Source organism: Quercus suber, unplaced genomic scaffold (assembly GCF_002906115.3).
Source record: "Quercus suber isolate HL8 unplaced genomic scaffold, Cork oak 2.0 scaffold_257, whole genome shotgun sequence".
Taxonomy (NCBI): Eukaryota; Viridiplantae; Streptophyta; class Magnoliopsida; order Fagales; family Fagaceae; genus Quercus; species Quercus suber.
The window spans coordinates 920,046-939,734 of NW_027069713.1; the positions used below are offsets into that span (position 1 = coordinate 920,046).

A 19,689-nucleotide genomic window follows, 5' to 3' on the forward strand; every position below is an offset into this window, starting at 1 on the left:
TTGTATGCCGCCCTTTTGATGTGGCAATACAACCTACGTGTGCATGAAATGGTGTTGAAGACTTTGAAGCTAAAGAATGACATGAACAAACTTAAAGTCATTATGAATGTCATGATGGGCACCCATCCAATGAACAAACTTATTACACATTGATTGTAGGTTTGTTTAACCGACCAAATATTCGAATTGGCTTTGTTAAGACGTTCGAACATATTACTTGGCTGATTAAGTTGAATCAAATCAAGTACTATATAATGTATTCCTATTGCTTTATTCAAGTACTATACAACTCTAGATGGCCAATAGGGCTGTGCCTGGCTAGGTATTCCATTGAGCCAACCAACTGAGCCTAAAAGCATTAGGATTCAACTGAGGGAACATGCATTTACTAGTCATACTGGGCTCAGTTTATTAGACACAATCAAATTTCAGACCAGGCCCGGACTTGATGAGTTTTCAGCTTTACCCCTTCTTTTTAGCTAAATTTTTTTTATATATTCCACCAAAAAAAAAATCTTCTGCATCTTATATTGGCTTGAAGGGATTAGATTTCAAAAAAAGAAAAGAAAAAAGATAATAATAATAAAGAACATAGATAGAACCTTCTGATTTATGTTTGAAGTAAAATATTTTAAAAGTTCTCAGTCATACTGAGAATATAATGTACCAGGCTGGCCCAACAATCTTAGGCCAGAATCACCATGGCTGGGTTCGAACCAAAAGCACAACATTAATGTCAGCTAAGCCCAGCCCATGGACACTGCTGCTAGTTTGAATTGGATCGGCATGTGATTAATGATTTTGACATGGAATTCTGAAGGCCCGTATCACTTGAAGTCCTATTGTTGTATCTGACACTTAAAATTATTAAACTTTGCTTTCTGTTTTTTGAAAACACATTACTACTAACATATCGATTTTTATAGTCTTCAACAACAATAATACCAATAGTCTCTTCTGTCTAAAGGTAGCTAGTTTGTTGAATCTATCAAGAAAACCCACGCATGCACAAACGGGTAGAAACTAGTAAGCCCTATAAACTTTACACACTGGAGAATATCATGTGAAGGGGAGGGGAATCGGTTCGAGCAGTAGTGTAGGATTTCTAACCATTATTATTATTTCATTTAAAAAAAAAAAAAAAAAGACTCTAGCCGCCGTTTATTGTTTGGAATTTCATATGGAAATGATCATTGGAGATTATCCAAACTCAAATTATTCTTAAAATGCTGATCCTTTCGACAAAGAGTCTTTGTAGATTGATAAAAGAATTTCTTGGCTTAAGAAATTTCTAAAGTTGAAATAAGATATTAATTCTTTTTCTTTCCTCTCAATGTCTCTCTCTCTTTTCACAAAATTGCATAATCCCCTCTCTGGGGTGAATTTGGGTTTTAAAAATATAAACTTGACTCCCCACGTAATCTCGACTAACTTAAAACCAAAACTAGCACAAATTACAATACAAAAGAAGCCCAATGTTGCTCCAATGGTAACGACAACAACAATAAACCATAGAGTCCAATGGTTGAGGAAATTACAAATATAAATCCTTTTGACATGTACTACTACAATGAATTTAGTCTTCCTCATCTCTTTCTTTGCAAATTTGGGGTTTTGAAGGTTATGTCACACACACATCCATACATCCATTCTTGTTCAATACTTCCATACTTTCACAAAAAGTACACTTTTTTTATTCAAATATTCATTAAAGTTTGATTCTTTTGTGGGTTTTTATCTGGTTCTAAATGAGCTATGAAATTTATTTAATTTATCTCAAAGCATTCGTATAGGATAATTGTTGCTTAAGTGTTTGATGAAGTTTCCCAAAGAAGCTTGGGATAAAAAATACACACACACACACACACACACAAATATATATATATATATATAAGTAGCTTGGGATAAAAAAAAAAACATGGTTGACTTTGGGTTAATCTAGAGCTACAATATGAGAGAGTTTAGGCTATAATGAGTTTTTTAAGCATTGGGGTTTAAGTGCATCTCCCCCCCCCCCCCCCCTCTCTCTCTCTCTCTCTCACACACACACACACACAAATGTTGTCCCACAATCAAGAGGAAGACACAATTGACATACAAAACACAATCCTTTTCTCATAAAACTATTAAAATCAACAAAATTTAAAAGAAAGAAAGAAAGAAGTGCAATGCCAATCTGAGCTCCACATGCACTTGGCAATGGGAAGGTAGACCCAAGACAAAAATGCTCTTCACAAAAAATCATAGATGCGCAAAGAGTAAGCAACCCCTCATAGATTTTCACGCAATCTCTAATTCTCACACACAAACCCTCACTCTCTCTCCATTGAATCACTTGAGAAACTCATTGCCACCCTTGCTTTGTTTATCTCTCTCTTGGTACTTCAATTTTGTCGCCCTTGTGTTTTGGGACAAGCTGTGGGTTGGTTTGTGGGTGAATTTTGCTGGTGGGTTTTAAGATGGGTTTGTCTAGGGGTTTGTCCATGATTTGTTGTCTTTTATTTTGAGAGTAAATTGAAGGTGAAATGGGTGGAGGGTGTGAGTATTGATAAATAAATATTTAAAGGAAGATTAAAGAAGGAATAAAAAATAAATAAAGAAAAAAAATTATTTTAAAAGGAATAGAGAAATAATAGAGTTTGTTAAAAAGTGTATTTAAAAAAGTAAGTAGATTTTTTTTTTTTTAAATAAATAAAATCAACCTTTTCTCTTCAATTTGGATGAGAAAATGCCTCTAATTTTTGGAGCTACTCTTTGCCACCCTTTGCTGTTTTTGAAAAAATTTCCCCCCAAAATGACCATTTTCTTCTAATGGTTTGCTTGCAACTATAAAAGTAATGTTACATGCACAAAAAATTGACAACATTTTTCATATCAATTGAGTCGGCAAGTCTTTGTTGATTCTCATCTAGGCTTACCACTAACATCATTTATTTACTTACCATTAACAATCTAACACATCAACATGTCTTTGTGTCCGTAGGCTTTGTCACTATAGAACATAATATTTTTTTTTTTTTAATAAATACCAACTTGGAGGGTGGGGGGGGGGGGGGTGTTCCTAATGTGAGTGTTTAAAGCCCTTTGAGTATCTAACTATTTCTTTGGGTACGTGAAATCTCCTCTTTCTACACACAACAAATAATTACAATGACAAATTCCTTAGTGGTACGTCTGGATGACAGGATTTAAGCATGTGAATTTGGATTTGAGTAATTAAAATCCAAATACTTTGTTTGGATACTTAAAAAAGTCTAGGATTTGGATTTGACAAATCCACCAAAGATTTTAAAACCTTTAAAATTCTAGAATTTGAAATGATATATATAATTAATGGATTTGAAATCATGGCATTTCAATTATATTTATTTAGAATCCAAATTCAACTTTCCAAACGCAACCTAGTGGTTTTCCTAAGATGCTGACAATGTGTTTTGAATCCGAGACCTCAAGAATCTCACGAGGCCTTAGGAGCCATTAGACTAATACCTTGGGTTATTAACACCTACCAATTCAGTTTTGATAAGGGCAGACTTGTTAGCATTTGGAGATCTTTCCTACAAGCTCTAAATCTTTGCTGTCTCTACTGTTTGCTGTTACCTTTCTTGTGCCACGAGGTTATAGAGGCTATTATTTGGACATTGTCACGACATAACCCCTTCCCATCATTGGAATGTACGTTACCAAAGCCTATTCTGGTCTGCGGTATAGAATGAAGTTATATCATGGAATCAACTCTGATCATCAAACTATAACCCTAGCCTATTCCCCTTTTGGGCAGAACGAAAAGCCTTCATATCTGAGATACATTATGAAGATAGAGCTGCTTCTTGAAAAAATTATGTCCTGCTGATTTGTCAATAATGTTTCTGAATTCCTGTTGTCAATGGCTTAAAAAGGAAACGTTAGTGCAATGAATGTTTGCCTTTTCTTTCTATGGAAAATCAAATTACTTTACACCAACTTCTTAATTACAGCAAAAATTTCATGTCCAATCTACACTCTGCAGGTAGTATAGTAGTCTACTAATTGATGATAAAAGACTAATCACATTCTTAATAGCAACAAAATTTCTCGTCCAACTTGGATTATCTACACTCTACAGATAATATAGACTATTGATTAATGTCTGAAGGCTAAACCTAAAGTTTCATACACTATGCTGACTAGGCAGGTTATAGGACCAAAAAACAAAACAATAAAAGATTGTCCAGCAAGCAGCACCCAGCTTCGGAAAATCTCTGCTGCGTCATTCAGAAATGAAGACTTCTTGATGCAATTGATGCCCTAATAAATTATCAAGAGAAATTAATTGAAATAAACATAAAATTAACCCCCCCTACCACTGGGCAGGAGAAAGAAAACCTACACATGTAAAATAACATTAAAGGTAAGTAGGATAGATCAAGGACTGACCATGCCTGTCGGCATCTGACAGCTTCCTGCCGAACAGCCCTCCTGGAATCATCAAGAGCCTTTGATATAGCTTGTAGTACCTGAAAATGACAGCATCACACAGACACAGTCAAGACATGTAGATTTGATGATAAGTTGAAGCATTTCTTTGTTTTGTTTTGTTCTTTGGATAAGGATATGATTCATTTGCATAAAGGTGCCAAAAAGTACACACAAGGTAAACCAGAAAATAGTTTCTTTTTGATAATTTGATGGTTGGGGGAGGGGAGATTTTTTAAACTACACATCTTTGTTGGAAACATCAGGAAGTGCCAATTGAGCTACAAGAGTCTTGGCCATCAAAAAATTGTTTCTTATTAAAGAATTAAAGAGGGAAAAGAAAGAATGAAAGATATGTTGGTACAAAATGAGCTCCAGTGAAGCATTGTTGTAAATGCCCATGTGATTATTCTTATGGATAATAGCAATGACTCTTTTGACAAGTGAAAATAGCAATGGCGCTTATTTTAAGTTTTTACTAACCTGTATTCTCATGGGATAGATCCTTGCATGTGGCAGCTCGGACATGGCAACTAGACATTGAATGGCTGTCTCTCGAACAAGCTGAACACAGAAAAAGAAAAATTAAACACCAATAATTTCAATTAGGCTCCACTAGCAATATATTATAAAGCTCTATACGCATAGGTATTTAAAAAAAACTACTTGTAAGTCATAACAATGTAATGCTTAAAAACATGAGGTCATTTCTGAAGTATAATTATCTGTGATCAATAACCATATAACCTAGTCACACTTCTCCTTTGAACGTGGAGGTCAGTGGTCCAACCCATCATGGCTGAAAAAAAAAAGTAAAATAGTAATTCATTTGACAACTAGCAACAAAAAGGTATAAGTCGATCTTATGTAGCATCTGAAGATTGTCAAAGAAACATTTGCATACTAATTTGTACTGAAATTGGAATCAAAACACATTTGAACCATCAAGACCGCCCCCCCTCCTTCTCTTCCCTCCCTCCCAAATTCTCTCCCCTTCTCTACAGAGCAGCAGGCAGGGATAAAGTACAAAGCAAAGAGGAAAGAAGCTGATGTTTGAGTTAAAAAAAAAAAAATCTTATAAAGGAATAGTGTCAATTTAAATAAATGTAACAATGAACTCTAAGGGATAAGTCAGCATTGAAGTAAATTTGATTTTCTTTTGAAGAAAAAAATCTGGTACCATCATATGAGGGTAGGCAATGAGTCCAGTGAGGCAATTAATGACAAGATGAGCATTATCAACTACAGCTTCTTGCCCTGCAAGTAAAAACAGAAAATAGATCATTTACTACCAGAACTGGGTGAGCAGTCATAGTAAAACACAGATCATAATCTAATAAGTACTCTATAAAAGTGAGATGCAATGCGATGTTTTTCATAAGTCAGACAAATAGAAATTTACATTTAGCATTACCATCTTTATCTGTCAATATCCCAGATAAGACTAGCAGGAGACTGTACAATGTATCTTTATCCTGAGCATCCTTGTTCAACGTGGATAAGCAATCCAGAAGAATAGGTATGAGCTGCAAAATTTGTGTGGTATCTTATTAATTAGTTGCTTGATGTAGACCAAGATAAGAACAAGGGGAAAAAAAAACTAATCACTGAAAGTACAGAGATATTTGACACTAACCTTCTTGGCTTCGCCCAGAACAGCAACTAATGGAGTTTCAGATATTATATGTGCAAATGCCCGGTACAGCATAGATCTGAAATTGCAGAGCAGTTAAGAGGATACATGATAAAAGAATGTTTCCAAATATGCCTTTCATTCTACCATTAAGTGGTCAAAGACCCATTCTTCAAGGTGAGCTAGCAGGTAAGTCAATTACATGCTTTGCAGATTCAAGCAAACTATTATGTAAAAGGGTTTCTCATGAATTGCTAGACAAATGGTTCCCTATTGACTTCATACCCAATTCCAGCAACAAGACAATTTTGAAACTAGAAGGCAGACAATTAGTAAGGAACAATCTCAGGCAATAGAAATCTCAAGTAAAACACAAATATGCTGTTGTAAAAGAAAATTGTTCAAGTCTGAACACCAATTCACTCAAGCTTTGAGGATACAAGGTAGAATGTAGCAATGCAAGTCAGTCCTCTGTAGATTAAATTACTACAAGTTTGCAATGACCTAAGTGCTTACTGGCATCTTACAGATGAGAAGCATTAAAGAAAATGGAAATATGTTGACATATTATGATAAGACACAACACCAGATAATAGGCAGGAAGACAGAGCTAAGCTAAAAACCATATGAATTGTGGGGATGTTTTTAAATCATTTTTGAATTCATTTTAGGAAGTTCAGTGTTCTGAATTTCATTTGAAAAATGGCTAAAATCATTAAATCAACATGTGTATATTATAAGATGAACAATGCATAATTACATAGACAAGGTACACAGCATCTGATGCACACCATAGAAAGCAAAGTGCAATTAGTTCTGAGTAAGAATATTTGGTACCTAGAAAGTAATGAATCACTTTTCATTATCAAAGGTTGCAAAATAGGCATCATGGTGGAGAAAAAACGTTGCTTATAGAGTGGTCGTATTATTGCATGGAACTTCCGATTCAAACAAACTTCAGAATCACTCATAAGAATACGAAATGCATCTGCCGCACTTTTCATCACAGAAGCACGCAAATCCTGCTCACAACTGTTCTCTAGTGAATGCTGACTTAATGGTAAGGCATTGCCATTTGACAATAAACACTCCAGAAAAATCATAGTTACATCTTTAACTTTATCGTGACCCCGCAAAAGCAAACCTTTTCCAATCCATGATAGTCCAGTAATGGCAAGTTTCTGGGGCAATTTATTGTTCACAACAGCTTGGCATAAATCAGTGTGACCCATCTCACTTCCATTAACACTACATCTCAGCAAAGCACCATTATCTTGATGGGTCCATAATTTTAATTGAAAAATGATATCCAGTGCTTCTTCCAAGGTACAGTCACTTGAAATCTCAGATCCAGTGGAACTTTTACCAAATTTGTTAACGATAGAACCCAATGCCTGAGCTGCTGGAACATGACCCTTAAGAAGAGTTGTTATGAATAAATTCAATATTACTTTTACATTTGGAATGTGTGTTTGCGGACGAACTGCTATGACTACAGATGCAAATAGTGAAAGAATCCATTCATTTCTACACAACAGATTGTCCATCTTCTGAGTGAGCTGTAGACCTTCCAGTTGGAATGGAATGGTGAGGGCCATGGATTCCTTTAGTGGAAAAGAAGTGCTTGATGAAAGTACATTGTAAGCTTTTTGGATTATTTCGTTCTGGCTTTCCTCAGAACAAAATGCAACAGCATGCTTCATTGCAGTCATCATTGCATCAAGAAGCTCCTAAAGTAGAAGAAATACATCATTTCCACTTCCAGAATAGAAATTATTTAATCATTATCGTTAACCCCCGAAGCCCAACCACTGATGTCAAATGTACTTAGAAGTTTTCAGGACATCACTGTCAACATCATTAATAATAATAAAGATTATGAAATGAAATAGCAGATCTAGTTACCTTTTCTGGGACACTAAAATCAACACAACTTTCAATTTGCTTCCAAATATTAATAGGAAATCGCAACAAAACTTCCTCAAAAACTCCATTGTCATGGATCCTGCAAATGGTCCAACAAAGGGTTTCATGTCATCAGCAGGAAATCACACCAAATGGCACCAAGAATGTCAGCAGATGAACGTTAAAATGGGAACAAAATGGTGCTAATGATGCAAGTACATGGTGACATAATTTTTCCTCCCATCTTCCCTACTTCGGTTTGAGGGTTCTGAAAACATTCGTGAACTCACTACAAATATCTTTAGAAATGAATCTCTTGTTATATGTTTATTTGTAAATATGAAAATAACTGAACCACAGATCAAAGGTCGAAGTGAAGCAGGGTCTTGGTGGCAGTGGAGGTCTTTATTATCTTAAGAGAGGAGGGGAGGGCCGAATCTTACATTTTGAAAGGAAGACAAAAAAGAAAAAGAAAGATGTCCTAAACATAGCAAGTATATCACATATTGCAATAATTGACTTCAAATCCAATTCATGCAAATCATTCAAGAAAAAAAGTACAATGAACTGAAGATAACGAAAGCAAACATTCAGAGTAGAACTTTATACCATGGAAGCAATTTATTAGAGTAGCATTCCAAAAGCCAAATTGTGATTTTGGCTGACTTTAAATTTCCATGGACCTACACGGATGAGATACAATGTTGAAGTGCCATTAGCTCAAGAAAATAAATGAATTTAAAATTTGAATGTGAACAAGAAAGTAAAGAAAAGATCATTAATGTCTTCAATCCCAAATTTGGTGTAGATACAGACCACTGTTTTTGCTTGCAGAATTCTCAACAGATACACCAACTAAATAAACACACTTCAAATAAGTTAACACCACAAAAGGATGACACAAAGATGCAAACCTTTTACTCAAAGGACATCCCATGACCTAGTTTCTTTAGTCCCAAATAGAAGAGTCAAATTATTTATAAAAAAAAAGTTAGATGAGTTCAGTGTTATACATACATAAATCTCAGATAAATTGGCAAATAAAGCCTCTTCAAACCCTTGGATAATGTGCAGCATATAATTCAGTCCACTTGTGCCAATGCCTGATATTGCTTCCAGTTTGAGGGGGAAAGGCATGGTGACATCATCAAGAGACACCAGTGAAACAATCTTTTCAACCACAATTGGCATATAGCTTAAAATTTTCTCAGACTCATTATTTCTATCAATAAATGAGCCAATATTCATCAATGCCTTTAATGCCAATCTCCATAATAATGTCTTCTTGAAATTCACTGTGATAATTGACATGAATGTGATTAAAATATTCTCGAATTCAGATATTGGTACTGGAGAAACATCTCCAGGGAAAGTAGCTAGAATCTGTAAACCCTTCACTGCATATAAGTCCAAAATAAATGATCAATATTGTCAGGTTTTACAAATAATTTATTCTCATTAGAAAAAAAAAAAGAAAGAAAAGGAATAGTGATAACTAATTTAAAAAGCAAACAATGGCAAGATAGAAAGATAAACTTGAATAGCAAAGCTTTCAAAATGACAGATTTTGCACATGATAACATGTGTAATTAGATTTTTTTTTTTTCCTTTTTTGGTAAGTGATTACATGTGTAATTAGTATTGCTCATCATATTATATGCTTAATTAAAAAAGGTCTATCCTTAAGATTTTTTATGGAAAAAATTAACAAAATCTATATATCCTATGGTATTGTAAGATAAGAGCGTTCACCTCCAAAATAAATATCTGCATCATGAGTACTTGTCACCAAGGTAGAACAAAAGGCCTTAGTTACTAAATTTGAAAAGCTATGAAGCATGCAGTAGCTTGTCTCATATGTAGAAACTGATTTACAAGCAATTTGTGTGGAGCCAGCAATCAAATCTCTGCATGCTGCAAGAAGTTCGACAGAGAGATAAAGAGCTCCAAAATTTAGTCTTTTGGAGATTAAATAATTGTCCTTCGGTGAGTGATCTCCAGATAAATTTTTTTCAGAAAGCCCCAGAATTTCCATCAAGCGGGGGAAGAAGCTTTCGAAAATCATATTACAGCAAGCAACGGAGGTCTTGGTAGAAATAGACAGGATACAACCAGCTGCAAATAATTTAAGCTTGCCTTGCAAGGGAATATCATTATAACTCTCATAAGTAGGGACAGTGTTCAAAATTATATTTATGTCCTCATCTTCAACAATCAAACTTAAAAAAAGACCATTGTTTTGCATAATAACCTGCTGCAGAAGCGTTAAAGCTTCTTTTGCAATTTCATTCTCCTGAAAAACAAGTCCATCTAGAGATTCTGAAGTAAAGGATAAAGTAGGCTCTTGCAGTGAAGTATATAATGCATCTTTAATTGACAACCAAATAGCTCTGGCATGTTTTGCCATTCTCTCTGGTCCATAATTCGATGTGCAACTGCTGAGATACTTCAGTGAATCGAGCTGTGAGCATATAAGTTGGGGCTCAATCAATTAAACAGCATGATAGTACAGATTGCTGCATTACAAACATTAACAGAGTGAAACTACATTGAATTAGCACCAACCTTTGCTGATGGTAGAGAAGAAGAAAGCTTCTCAAGAAGCAATGGAATGGCAAATGGCTCAAACAGAGGTGTGGAGGAAAATGCCAACTACAGAAGAATGAGGTACATACAGTTACTTTGCAAGTAAAGATCACATATCAAACTAGTGTTTGTATGCAAATAACCCGGTAAAATAGTACTGATAAGTAAATCTATTTGCCTTCCTTTTTAAGATTCATATTATCATAGGAAATTCACTTAAGTGATGCATTTAACTTTACTATCATACAATAAAAAATTTGCATATACCTATTTCTCACCTCACATCACATGATCAATTTTATTTTGGTAAGTGAGAAAGATGTATATTCACAAAAATGCAAAATGCAAAATAGCACAAAGCATATCAAAAAGTACAAAAAAGAAGAGAAAAGCAAAAACATAAAAGAAGCACTAATTACAAAGAAAGAGAGAGCTAAGGAACAAAAGGAGAGAATCACTAGATGCGAGTCCCCGAGCCCTAGACCAATCAAAAGTCTGCCGATTGTGTTCCCTCCAAATACACCACATCAAACACAACGAAACTAAATTCCAAATGCGAATGAATGCTTCCCCCACCAGTTCCACCAACTAAATAGAAAATCTGTCACCGAACGTGAGGGAACTCACAAAATCCCAAAAGTTCTAAAGACAAAGCTCCACAGCTGATAAGCCTTTCCATAGTGTAACAACAAATGATTCACTATCTCCCCACAGCAACGACACATAATGCACCAGTCAACAAAATCAAAACCCCTAACCCGCAAGTTATCTCCCGTAAGAATTTTATCCCATGAGGTTGTCCAAACAAAGAAAGAGATACGCCGGGGTGCCTTAACCTTCTAAATACCTTTCCATGGAAAAACAACGGAGGAAGAACCATGTAACTTATGATAAAACAAATGGATATAAAAATCCCCGTTCTTCGTTAACTTCCATCTCATACAATCACCATCAATCATTGAAGGTAAATTGGACGCCAAGAATTGAAAGAATACATCCACCCCATCCACCTCATCACATGATCAATTTAATACTGTTAAATTTTTAATTAACACTTTCTGCATGCATTTAAATGAATTATCAATTATGACTGCTGGCAGTAGCCTGAATGAAGATATGTTGCAATAGATAGGCAGACAGCCAGCACAAATCTCCTCCCCTTGATCATTGAAAAGATTACAAGAACAGTAATTGGTAGTGAAACCAGTTAATGTGTGCAAAAAGCCCAAGGAATGAACCAGTGCAGATGAGAAGTATTATTCAAGTTTGTTGCATAGCATGGAGAAAAGGCCAAAAAGGGATCGGCAGAGATGAGGAGAAAAAACATCATAACATGACATATTGCTCTCGATACAGAATTGAAACTACCAACCCCAAAAAGTTCGGACTTGGGACAAGGGCTTAAGCTTGGTCATAATTAAATTAACCAACAACTGAAAAACCATGATTTAAAAACAAAAACAAAACTAGTGTGAATTTCACAGAACATTATTCATATACTTTTCAATATAATCTTTTATTACACATAACAACCCAGGTTCAGGCTGCCCCTTCAGAAGGAGGAGAAGAAATAAGAGGGCAAGGAAGTTGTAAAGAATTAACCTCTCATATAGCTAAAAACATCTTCCTAGACCCAAAATCCTTAATTAAAACATTTTAAAGACTAACTTAATCAACCCATTCACAGGTTTCTTTTGTTACTTAAGCACATCCAGCTAGATCCTTAAACAATATGTAAGGCAAATCGTAGACCATAATCAATTGATGAAATATGCATAAACCTCTAGTAGAAATCAATCAGACCTGTGTTTCCAGTAACCCTTGCACCACCTTTTTCTTTTGGGGGGTGGGGGGGTGGGAAGAAGAGAGTAGGGGAGGGGGGGAGATGTTTTACAATAAATCATCATGAAACTCTACATTATAGCACATATTAATTCAGGCATCAGACTAAGTACAATATACTCTAAAAAGTCCAATGTAAGCACCACATACCATTAGTGCCTGAGAGAGGTCATCCCTTTTGATACCAAGATCCTCACCCCTTGGCTGTATAATGCAAAGAAAGAAACCATTTTCACATATCAATGACAGGAAAGAGCATGTGAAACAATAAAACCACTGGTGTGCATTCAGCTTACATGTGTAAAATGAATAGGAAAGTAACAGCTCAAAATTTCAAAAAGATCCCCAGCAAAACTTGCAAATGGACCAGATGTATCTGGAAACAGTTGCACCAGAACTTCAACAATATGAAACGTAAGCATCAAGCATTGAGGATCCTTTTCTGAATCAACAGCTTCACAAATTCCATAGATAAGCTCATCACCCTAGATGACAAAGAACAGCCTAATTAATAAAAACATACAAAAAGGATGAAGTATGTTAAAGTAAGAGACACCATTGGACGACTATGATATCTCTAATGGAGGGTTTGGTGGCGCATTTGTGTATGCTTGTGCGTGTGTCTGAGAGTGAGAGAGAGAGAGAGAGAGAGAGAGAGAGAGAGAGAGAGAGAGAGAGAGATTATAGAGCTCAAGTTGCGCACAGAGCATGAAGCACAGTTGTGGCAAGGAGAAACAAATAAATGAATAATGCCAGAAGCAACCCCGTTTTGGGATAATCTAAATGACTTTAATATGGCATGACTAACAACCAGCTTACAGTTTTGGGATACAAACTTCATTTGAACTCAGTCTTAATATAAAAAAACCATTGCCAAAAGTAGACATGTTTAATTCTAGATTTTACATTAGTCATATAAATAAAGTATCTCTGTGAGTGCAGTGTAGATGCATATGGAAACTAACAGCGATCAAATGGTGGGTCCAGAGGGTATTTCTTGTGGAGAAAGGGGGCAAGTCTATAGTCGTCATGTTGAACAAAGTAACCCCCATGGTTTGTTATTGACCATAAAAATTCCTTCTCAAACTCAACAGCTTTTATCTTAGCCTTAAGTTAATTTTCTAAGACACTCAATTAAACAGGTTTCAGGAGAAAGCATCGGACCTCTTTCTATAGTAATAGATATGAAAATAATTTATTACTACAAAAAGAGGACAAGAAAAGTAGAATAAAAACAAGACTGGAAATGATACCATTGGAGTAACTGTATTGGGGTAGCGTTCTAACAGGCACTCCAGAAGTTCAAAGCAAAGCTGCAAGAACATTTTTATGGTAAAGTCAAAAACTTTGAAATTGTAATAAGGCGTTGTATTGGTAGGTATCTGGTGTAGATTTATTAATTTGTCTCCATATACTATGCCTTGAGAGAAAAAAAAGAATTACCTTCCTATCATGCTGTCCTAAAGACTGCACCTGTAAGTTCTGTAAAAAAGACTCTGCAACTGCTTTGGCATCAGTGCTAGTAATCACACCAGCACTACTTTTCCTCCTCATCAGTGCCAAGCAACCAACAAGTGCACCACGTAAAGCTTTCCAATCTGCCTGATATAAATATGATATCATCTATTATACTATAATATTACAGAACAGATATAATTCAAAGAAGACAATGAGAAAGTTCTGAAGGAAGTCAATAATTGTCATCTGAGGAAACACCTGTAAATTTAATGATCCTATTTTCCTGATATAAATATGATATCATCAATTATAGACTCTTTTCCAGATTAGGTTCTATGGTTTGGTAGTTTCCGGACAAACTGATAAGAAGCAACTGTAAACTAGTAAACCATGAGTAAAAAAGGCTATAATTTTCATCTGAGGGAAATTACATTAAAATCTCAAAAAATCTATATATCATATGAGGTAAAACTAAAATTCCATATATTAAGAGAGATAAAAATTAACAAAAAAGAATCTCAAGTGCAGAATGACATGTAAACAAAACCCTTGGCCTTAAACCGATATAAACAGCTCTGGAATACCAAACCAGAGAGAGAGAGAGAGAGAGAGAGAGATGAGTAAATCTGTCTTTGGAATTGTTATTATATAAATCATTAAATGCAACCACCTGAACATGTAACATGACCTCCTCCTGGAGAAAAATGCACCATATCCATATGATGACGTTTGTATGTGTAAATTATTCATACATACATTCACATGAATGCATAAATTAATTAATATGAAAATTCAACAGGACATACATAAATACTTATATACATAAATACATATGAAGATGTTTATGTGTCCAAACATATTCATACATACATTCACATGAATGCAAACTATTAATTTCAACGGTACAAAAACTTTTTAAGATAATGAGCCCGACATTAGGGCTTGAACCTAGGGGTTTTTTTTATTTATTTTTTTTTTTTTATGAATAACCTTGAACAAGATTGAAGCTGTTCATGACCAACTATGTTTTTTCAGAGTAGATGAGACTCACTTTTAAGGGCACATCCTGATCTGTTAAGCCATACACATGTAGGAGATGAGTACCTATTAAGTACTACTGACAGTTCTTATCATGTATTGTCAAACTGAAAAGGAACAAAAGAAAGAAATTAAGAAAAGAGACTCCACTTGAATTCCCCTTGACAAAACGATCCAAGAACCAATATATTTTAAAAGAATAGCTATATGCTACTCTATCAATACACATGGGGAAAAATGCCAAAAAGGAACCTATACAATTTCCAAAGTACATATCCACAAATATAGCACATCGACTTTATAAGAACTTGTCATTGTTGGAAGCCCCAAACACAATCCAAAAACACCACAGCTAAAAAATAGGAAATAATATGAAGGTGATTAACCAAATTCAATCTCCCTTCACACATCTCTATATATTGAGAGAGTAGACCAGAGGTGTCCACTTGTCCTTATTTCCAGTATTATCCCTAATAATTAGTCTACACATTTTGTGGGTCAAAGTTTCAAACAGACACTTAGGGACAAAAAGGAAATTTTAACTACTCTAACTCTCACTAACCCACGTTCGAATCAAAACAATCCCACGCTTCCAATATTGTCAAAATAACCTATGTTTCTGATTTTTACTCAAAATCAAAACAAGCCAATAATTTTTTTTTAAATAATAATAATGCTCATCTTTATCCAGGGTGGTTACATTTTTCATTTGAATTCTAACATTGTAACAGTTCTCTAAAAAGATAACTTCCAAGCCTTACACATATTTCCATTCTAAAATTTAAAACTATATCACTTTTTATTATTATTATTTTTTTTATAGATGGACTCCATGTTTAAAACCCACAATTGGATATGATTTTTTTTTTCCTGATTTCAGTTTTTCCTTCCTCCCCAATCCTTCCTACTCTCATTTCTCTCCTCTAACTCCCCAAACCTCCCCACAAAAATTAAAGGTCTTTCTGATGGTGACACAACACCTCACATTTGAGAAAGGTACATTTCATTTGATATTGTTGTAGAGAAATACAAATGTTTTTTTTAATTGAAAAAAAAAGGAAGTGCCTCTGAACAAGCACGTAGCGCGTGTTCAGAGGCTAGTATAATATCCATTCTCTATCTCTATTTGTGCTATTTACATGATTAATCATGATGAAAACATATGCAACCTCTAAATCAAGATCAAGTCACAAACCTCCTCTCTTGGAAAGACCCTTCCCCATGCCATCAAATCATGAAAAGACAGGCTTCAAAATAGTAACCCATTTCAGCAAGAGGAAGAACAATTAAGGAGGCAACTACAAAACCACCTAAATCAAACCATGTTTGTGAAATTTTCCTGGATTCATGTACCCACAGAGAATGAATATAGAGGCCTTAAGCCTGAAGACGGACAAAAAGACTTCTAGTGTACAGTGTGCAAAGCAATCAAAGCATGATAGATTTATAGATTTTTGTGCAAAAATAAAATAAAAGCCTGATCTCCAATAAGAATTATTTTTGTAATTGACTCTTGATAAGAAAAAAAAAATTATTCACGTAATTATGAAAAATATATGACTTAAACGTGTAAAGTCGATGGAGCAGAATCTGTCCAAGGCTCTGGGCACATCATAAAACCACACAAACCAGGTAGAATTTAAAAAGGAAACAGAAGTCATAAACTTGAAAGAAAACAAAGATCACAATCAGAAATTATAAATTAAGATCTTTCATATATGATGCTGCAGAAAATAACTTCCTACTCACCAATCTGTCAGTGAAGAACCCTATCAAGCTATGTAATGTAGCATTGTCTAGTGGCTTTGTTGCAAGACATGTAAGCACTTCTGCAAGAAGAAGGATACCTGGAAAAGAATACCATGTCTCAAGAAATTTTCAGGAACTAATATCATTTTGGTTTAGGAATAAGAATACCTATCAAAAATCTAGAGTTATATTGTTAACTTATAAGGCCCACAAGACCCCCACCCTCCCCTCCCCCTCTACTTTTTCCAAGCCCATACCAACCAAAAGAGGGAAAAATACAAAACTTTACCATGCAGATATCTACAAGGGACCATCACAAAGTTTATAACTGACACACACACACACACACACATAAATTTTCCACGTAAAGAAGTTGATGGACATGTTAGGTCTCATCAAAGCACTGCATTGAATACATTTTTACACTTAAAGGTTTTAAGACATGAACATATCCAAGCATCAAAGCATCAGGTAAATCTCAACAAAGCAAGACACTAATAACATTTTTACATTTCATGGTTTTAAGATTTGAACATATCAAAGTTTGCTGGGTCAGGGGGTAACTCCCTAGCTCTGCCATTGTACAGTTGTATACTGAAAAATTCATGCAATCTACTCAAAAAGTGTAGCTGGCTAATAAAGTTTTGAGTATTTGAATTCAAGCTTTAGCTTGATTTATTTATATACTAATTACCAAAAAAAGAAAAACTACCATTCCATCCAACACCTCATAAGAGATGCTTAAAATACCTCTCGCACGAACGATGTTATCTGTAGTGGTCAAATACATCTGCATCTCCCTGACCTAAATTTTAGAAAATGATAAGAGACACAAGCCAAAAAGTAAATAGACCAACAAGAGAATAATACTAAATAAACACAAATATTATATAAGAGAGGCACACCAGTCCTTCCATAGTTAATACATCATTCTTCACAAGAGAAGCAATTTTGTCCAAGCTTGCAGCCTGTAGTGCACGCACATATTGAGTGAATTCAACCTATCTCACGACATAGAAAAACATAAATGAAATCCAACAAAAAAGTAGCATAACAATAAAACAACAAATTGAGTAATCAACAGAAATTGCTCATTTTGAATGAAGCAACTATCATAAAGCTACGTACAAATATTACTTGGATGGTCAATACACGCATGCACCCAGTGAATTCAAATCTTTCCCAGTTGAAATCAGAAAAAATAACAAGAGTAGGAAAAAAGCAAATGTTGAGCAAGACTACCATGATCACATCCCTTTTTTTTTTTTTTTTTCTTTTCTTTTTTTTTTTTTTTTTTTTGATAACATAGGGAAACTTTCTAAAGAAGAGCCCTTTGGACTTATCTCTAGCCAGTAAAACCTATAGGCAATTGCATGATCACGTCACGTCCCTTCTTGCTATTCCTCTCCCTTATTCCATATCTTTATAGCTTACATCCTAAATTGTCGCATACAATTCTAACTTATAATTTTATCTCTTTTGTGATCCGCCTAACCTCTGTTCTTCAATAGCCATGTAACAAATGGCATATTTTTCCTAAATTACATTAAATTTTGCATTTTCCAGGCAATGTACTCATGCTATCCAAGGCTTTAATTTCACACAAATAGTACTTATTCCAAAGAACAATATATGAAATATGGTGTCAAAATAAAAATTATATGGCCAAATAATCTCACACCCATCATTGTTTTTGCCATAACAACAATATAACAAAACAAATAATTCAATATTTAACGACCTAGAACTTAGTAATTGAATGTTCTTTTTTAACTTTTTTCCCAATAATTATTTGAATTGTGCTAGCCTGAGCAGAGGGTTCATACTGAATTAACACATAATTATGTGAATTAGTTCAAATTCGAAGGTTTTCTTTTTAAAATTTATTTTCTAGGCAACCAAACACGGCACGAAACGAGATTAATAGTAAAAGATAGTAATAAATTTAACAATGAAAGGTGACGAATTTGGAGCAGAAGAAAGCAAAGCGTGAACCTGCTGAGTCGGGGAACGAGACGAGTCGACGAAGGACTCAATGAGATGACTCAATTGACTCCGTTCTGCCATTCGAATACAGAAGATTTTAGGGTTTTAGGAGTTTCAGAGAGAGTGAGAGAGAGGGTTTTGGGAGTTTGAGGTAAACGCGCCTACAGAGTCTATTAAAGCAAACAAAAGGACCAAAAGTTAAAGAAAGAAACGGTATATATTTTGATTCTGTTTTTGTAGTATAATTTTGGTGTGCATGTTTTCATATATGCATTTAAAAAAAATATTATTTTTATTTTAATTTTTACACGTGAGTAATGATTAATACTGAAATTGTTTCGGTTGAAATTATGAAATTGTGTTTACAACTAATATTTTGTGTGTTATTCTCCCAAAAAAAAAAAAAAAACTAAACTATACTAAAATAATGTGTGTATGATGTGTGGAACAGAGCTTGGTTCTAATTACTAATATGAAAATGATATTTACAATTGTCATTTGTAAGGTACATAATTCACTTAATTGAATTAACCAAGTGAGTCATATATATTGCACATAACAGGACACTTGTCATTTTTCTCTTAGTAGTTACAGCCCAAGGATCCAAACATATTTAAAACCAAACAATTTCTTGTTTTGTGTTAGACATTATTTGAACCCCAATTCTTTAAATATATATTTTTTATAAAAAAAAAAAGAAAAAGAAAAAAAGAAAACCTATTCTAGTAAATTAGTAATGAGGCTCTTCTTCCCTCCTTTTTCGAATATTTATTTTATTAAAACTGCTATAAAAAATCGGAATATTTTTATTTTAGATGTGGGAAAGTAAGCTCAACATGTCAAGAAAAACTGGTTCTTGGGCTTAGGAAGCACATATATGTTTTTAAATTTTTTTTTGGGGGGATAATTCAATATGTGGAGGAGGAAATGTATGTTTTGAACACAATTAAGCTCTCATAGTAAATTTAGCCTATTGTTAAATTTGATGGCTATGATATAAAAAGAATAATAATGATGTGTCATTTTTTATATATAGC

General features: G+C 34.4%; 1 protein-coding gene across 4 annotated transcripts; it reads right to left on the reverse strand.

The window, feature by feature from the left end:
- Window positions 1-3,909: 3,909 nt before the first annotated feature.
- On the reverse strand, window positions 3,910-18,856 carry LOC112033301 (MMS19 nucleotide excision repair protein homolog). 4 transcript variants are annotated; one of them, XM_024066084.2, is made up of 20 exons: window positions 18,662-18,856; window positions 17,572-17,634; window positions 17,417-17,471; window positions 16,667-16,764; window positions 13,865-14,023; window positions 13,675-13,734; window positions 12,718-12,906; window positions 12,572-12,625; window positions 10,559-10,645; window positions 9,746-10,454; window positions 9,011-9,390; window positions 8,603-8,676; window positions 7,994-8,093; window positions 6,926-7,818; window positions 6,092-6,167; window positions 5,870-5,981; window positions 5,636-5,712; window positions 4,939-5,019; window positions 4,417-4,496; window positions 3,910-4,287 (listed from the first exon to the last, which is right to left on the reverse strand). In XM_024066084.2, the coding sequence occupies exons 1-20, from the start codon at window positions 18,731-18,733 to the stop codon at window positions 4,254-4,256; spliced, it is 3,453 nt and encodes a 1,150-aa protein (XP_023921852.1). In that variant the 5' UTR covers window positions 18,734-18,856; the 3' UTR covers window positions 3,910-4,253. The 4 variants fall into 4 exon arrangements, with proteins under 4 accessions (XP_023921852.1, XP_065637191.1, XP_023921851.1 ...); XM_065781119.1 differs by having other exon boundaries at window positions 9,011-9,288; window positions 17,572-17,667; XM_024066083.2 differs by having other exon boundaries at window positions 17,572-17,667.
- Between the last annotated feature and the right edge of the window lie 833 nt (window positions 18,857-19,689).

Excerpts from the sequence above, each read along its gene's own strand:
- LOC112033301 (XM_024066083.2), bottom strand. The coding sequence starts at position 18,733 with ATGGCAGAACGGAGTCAATTGAGTCATCTCATTGAGTCCTTCGTCGAC. Across the intron at positions 14,024-16,666 it reads GGTTCTTCACTGACAGATTG|GCAGATTGGAAAGCTTTACG; the intron begins GTGAGTAGGAAG and ends TATTTATATCAG. Across the intron at positions 8,094-8,602 it reads TCTAATAAATTGCTTCCATG|GATCCATGACAATGGAGTTT; the intron begins GTATAAAGTTCT and ends GACCATTTGCAG.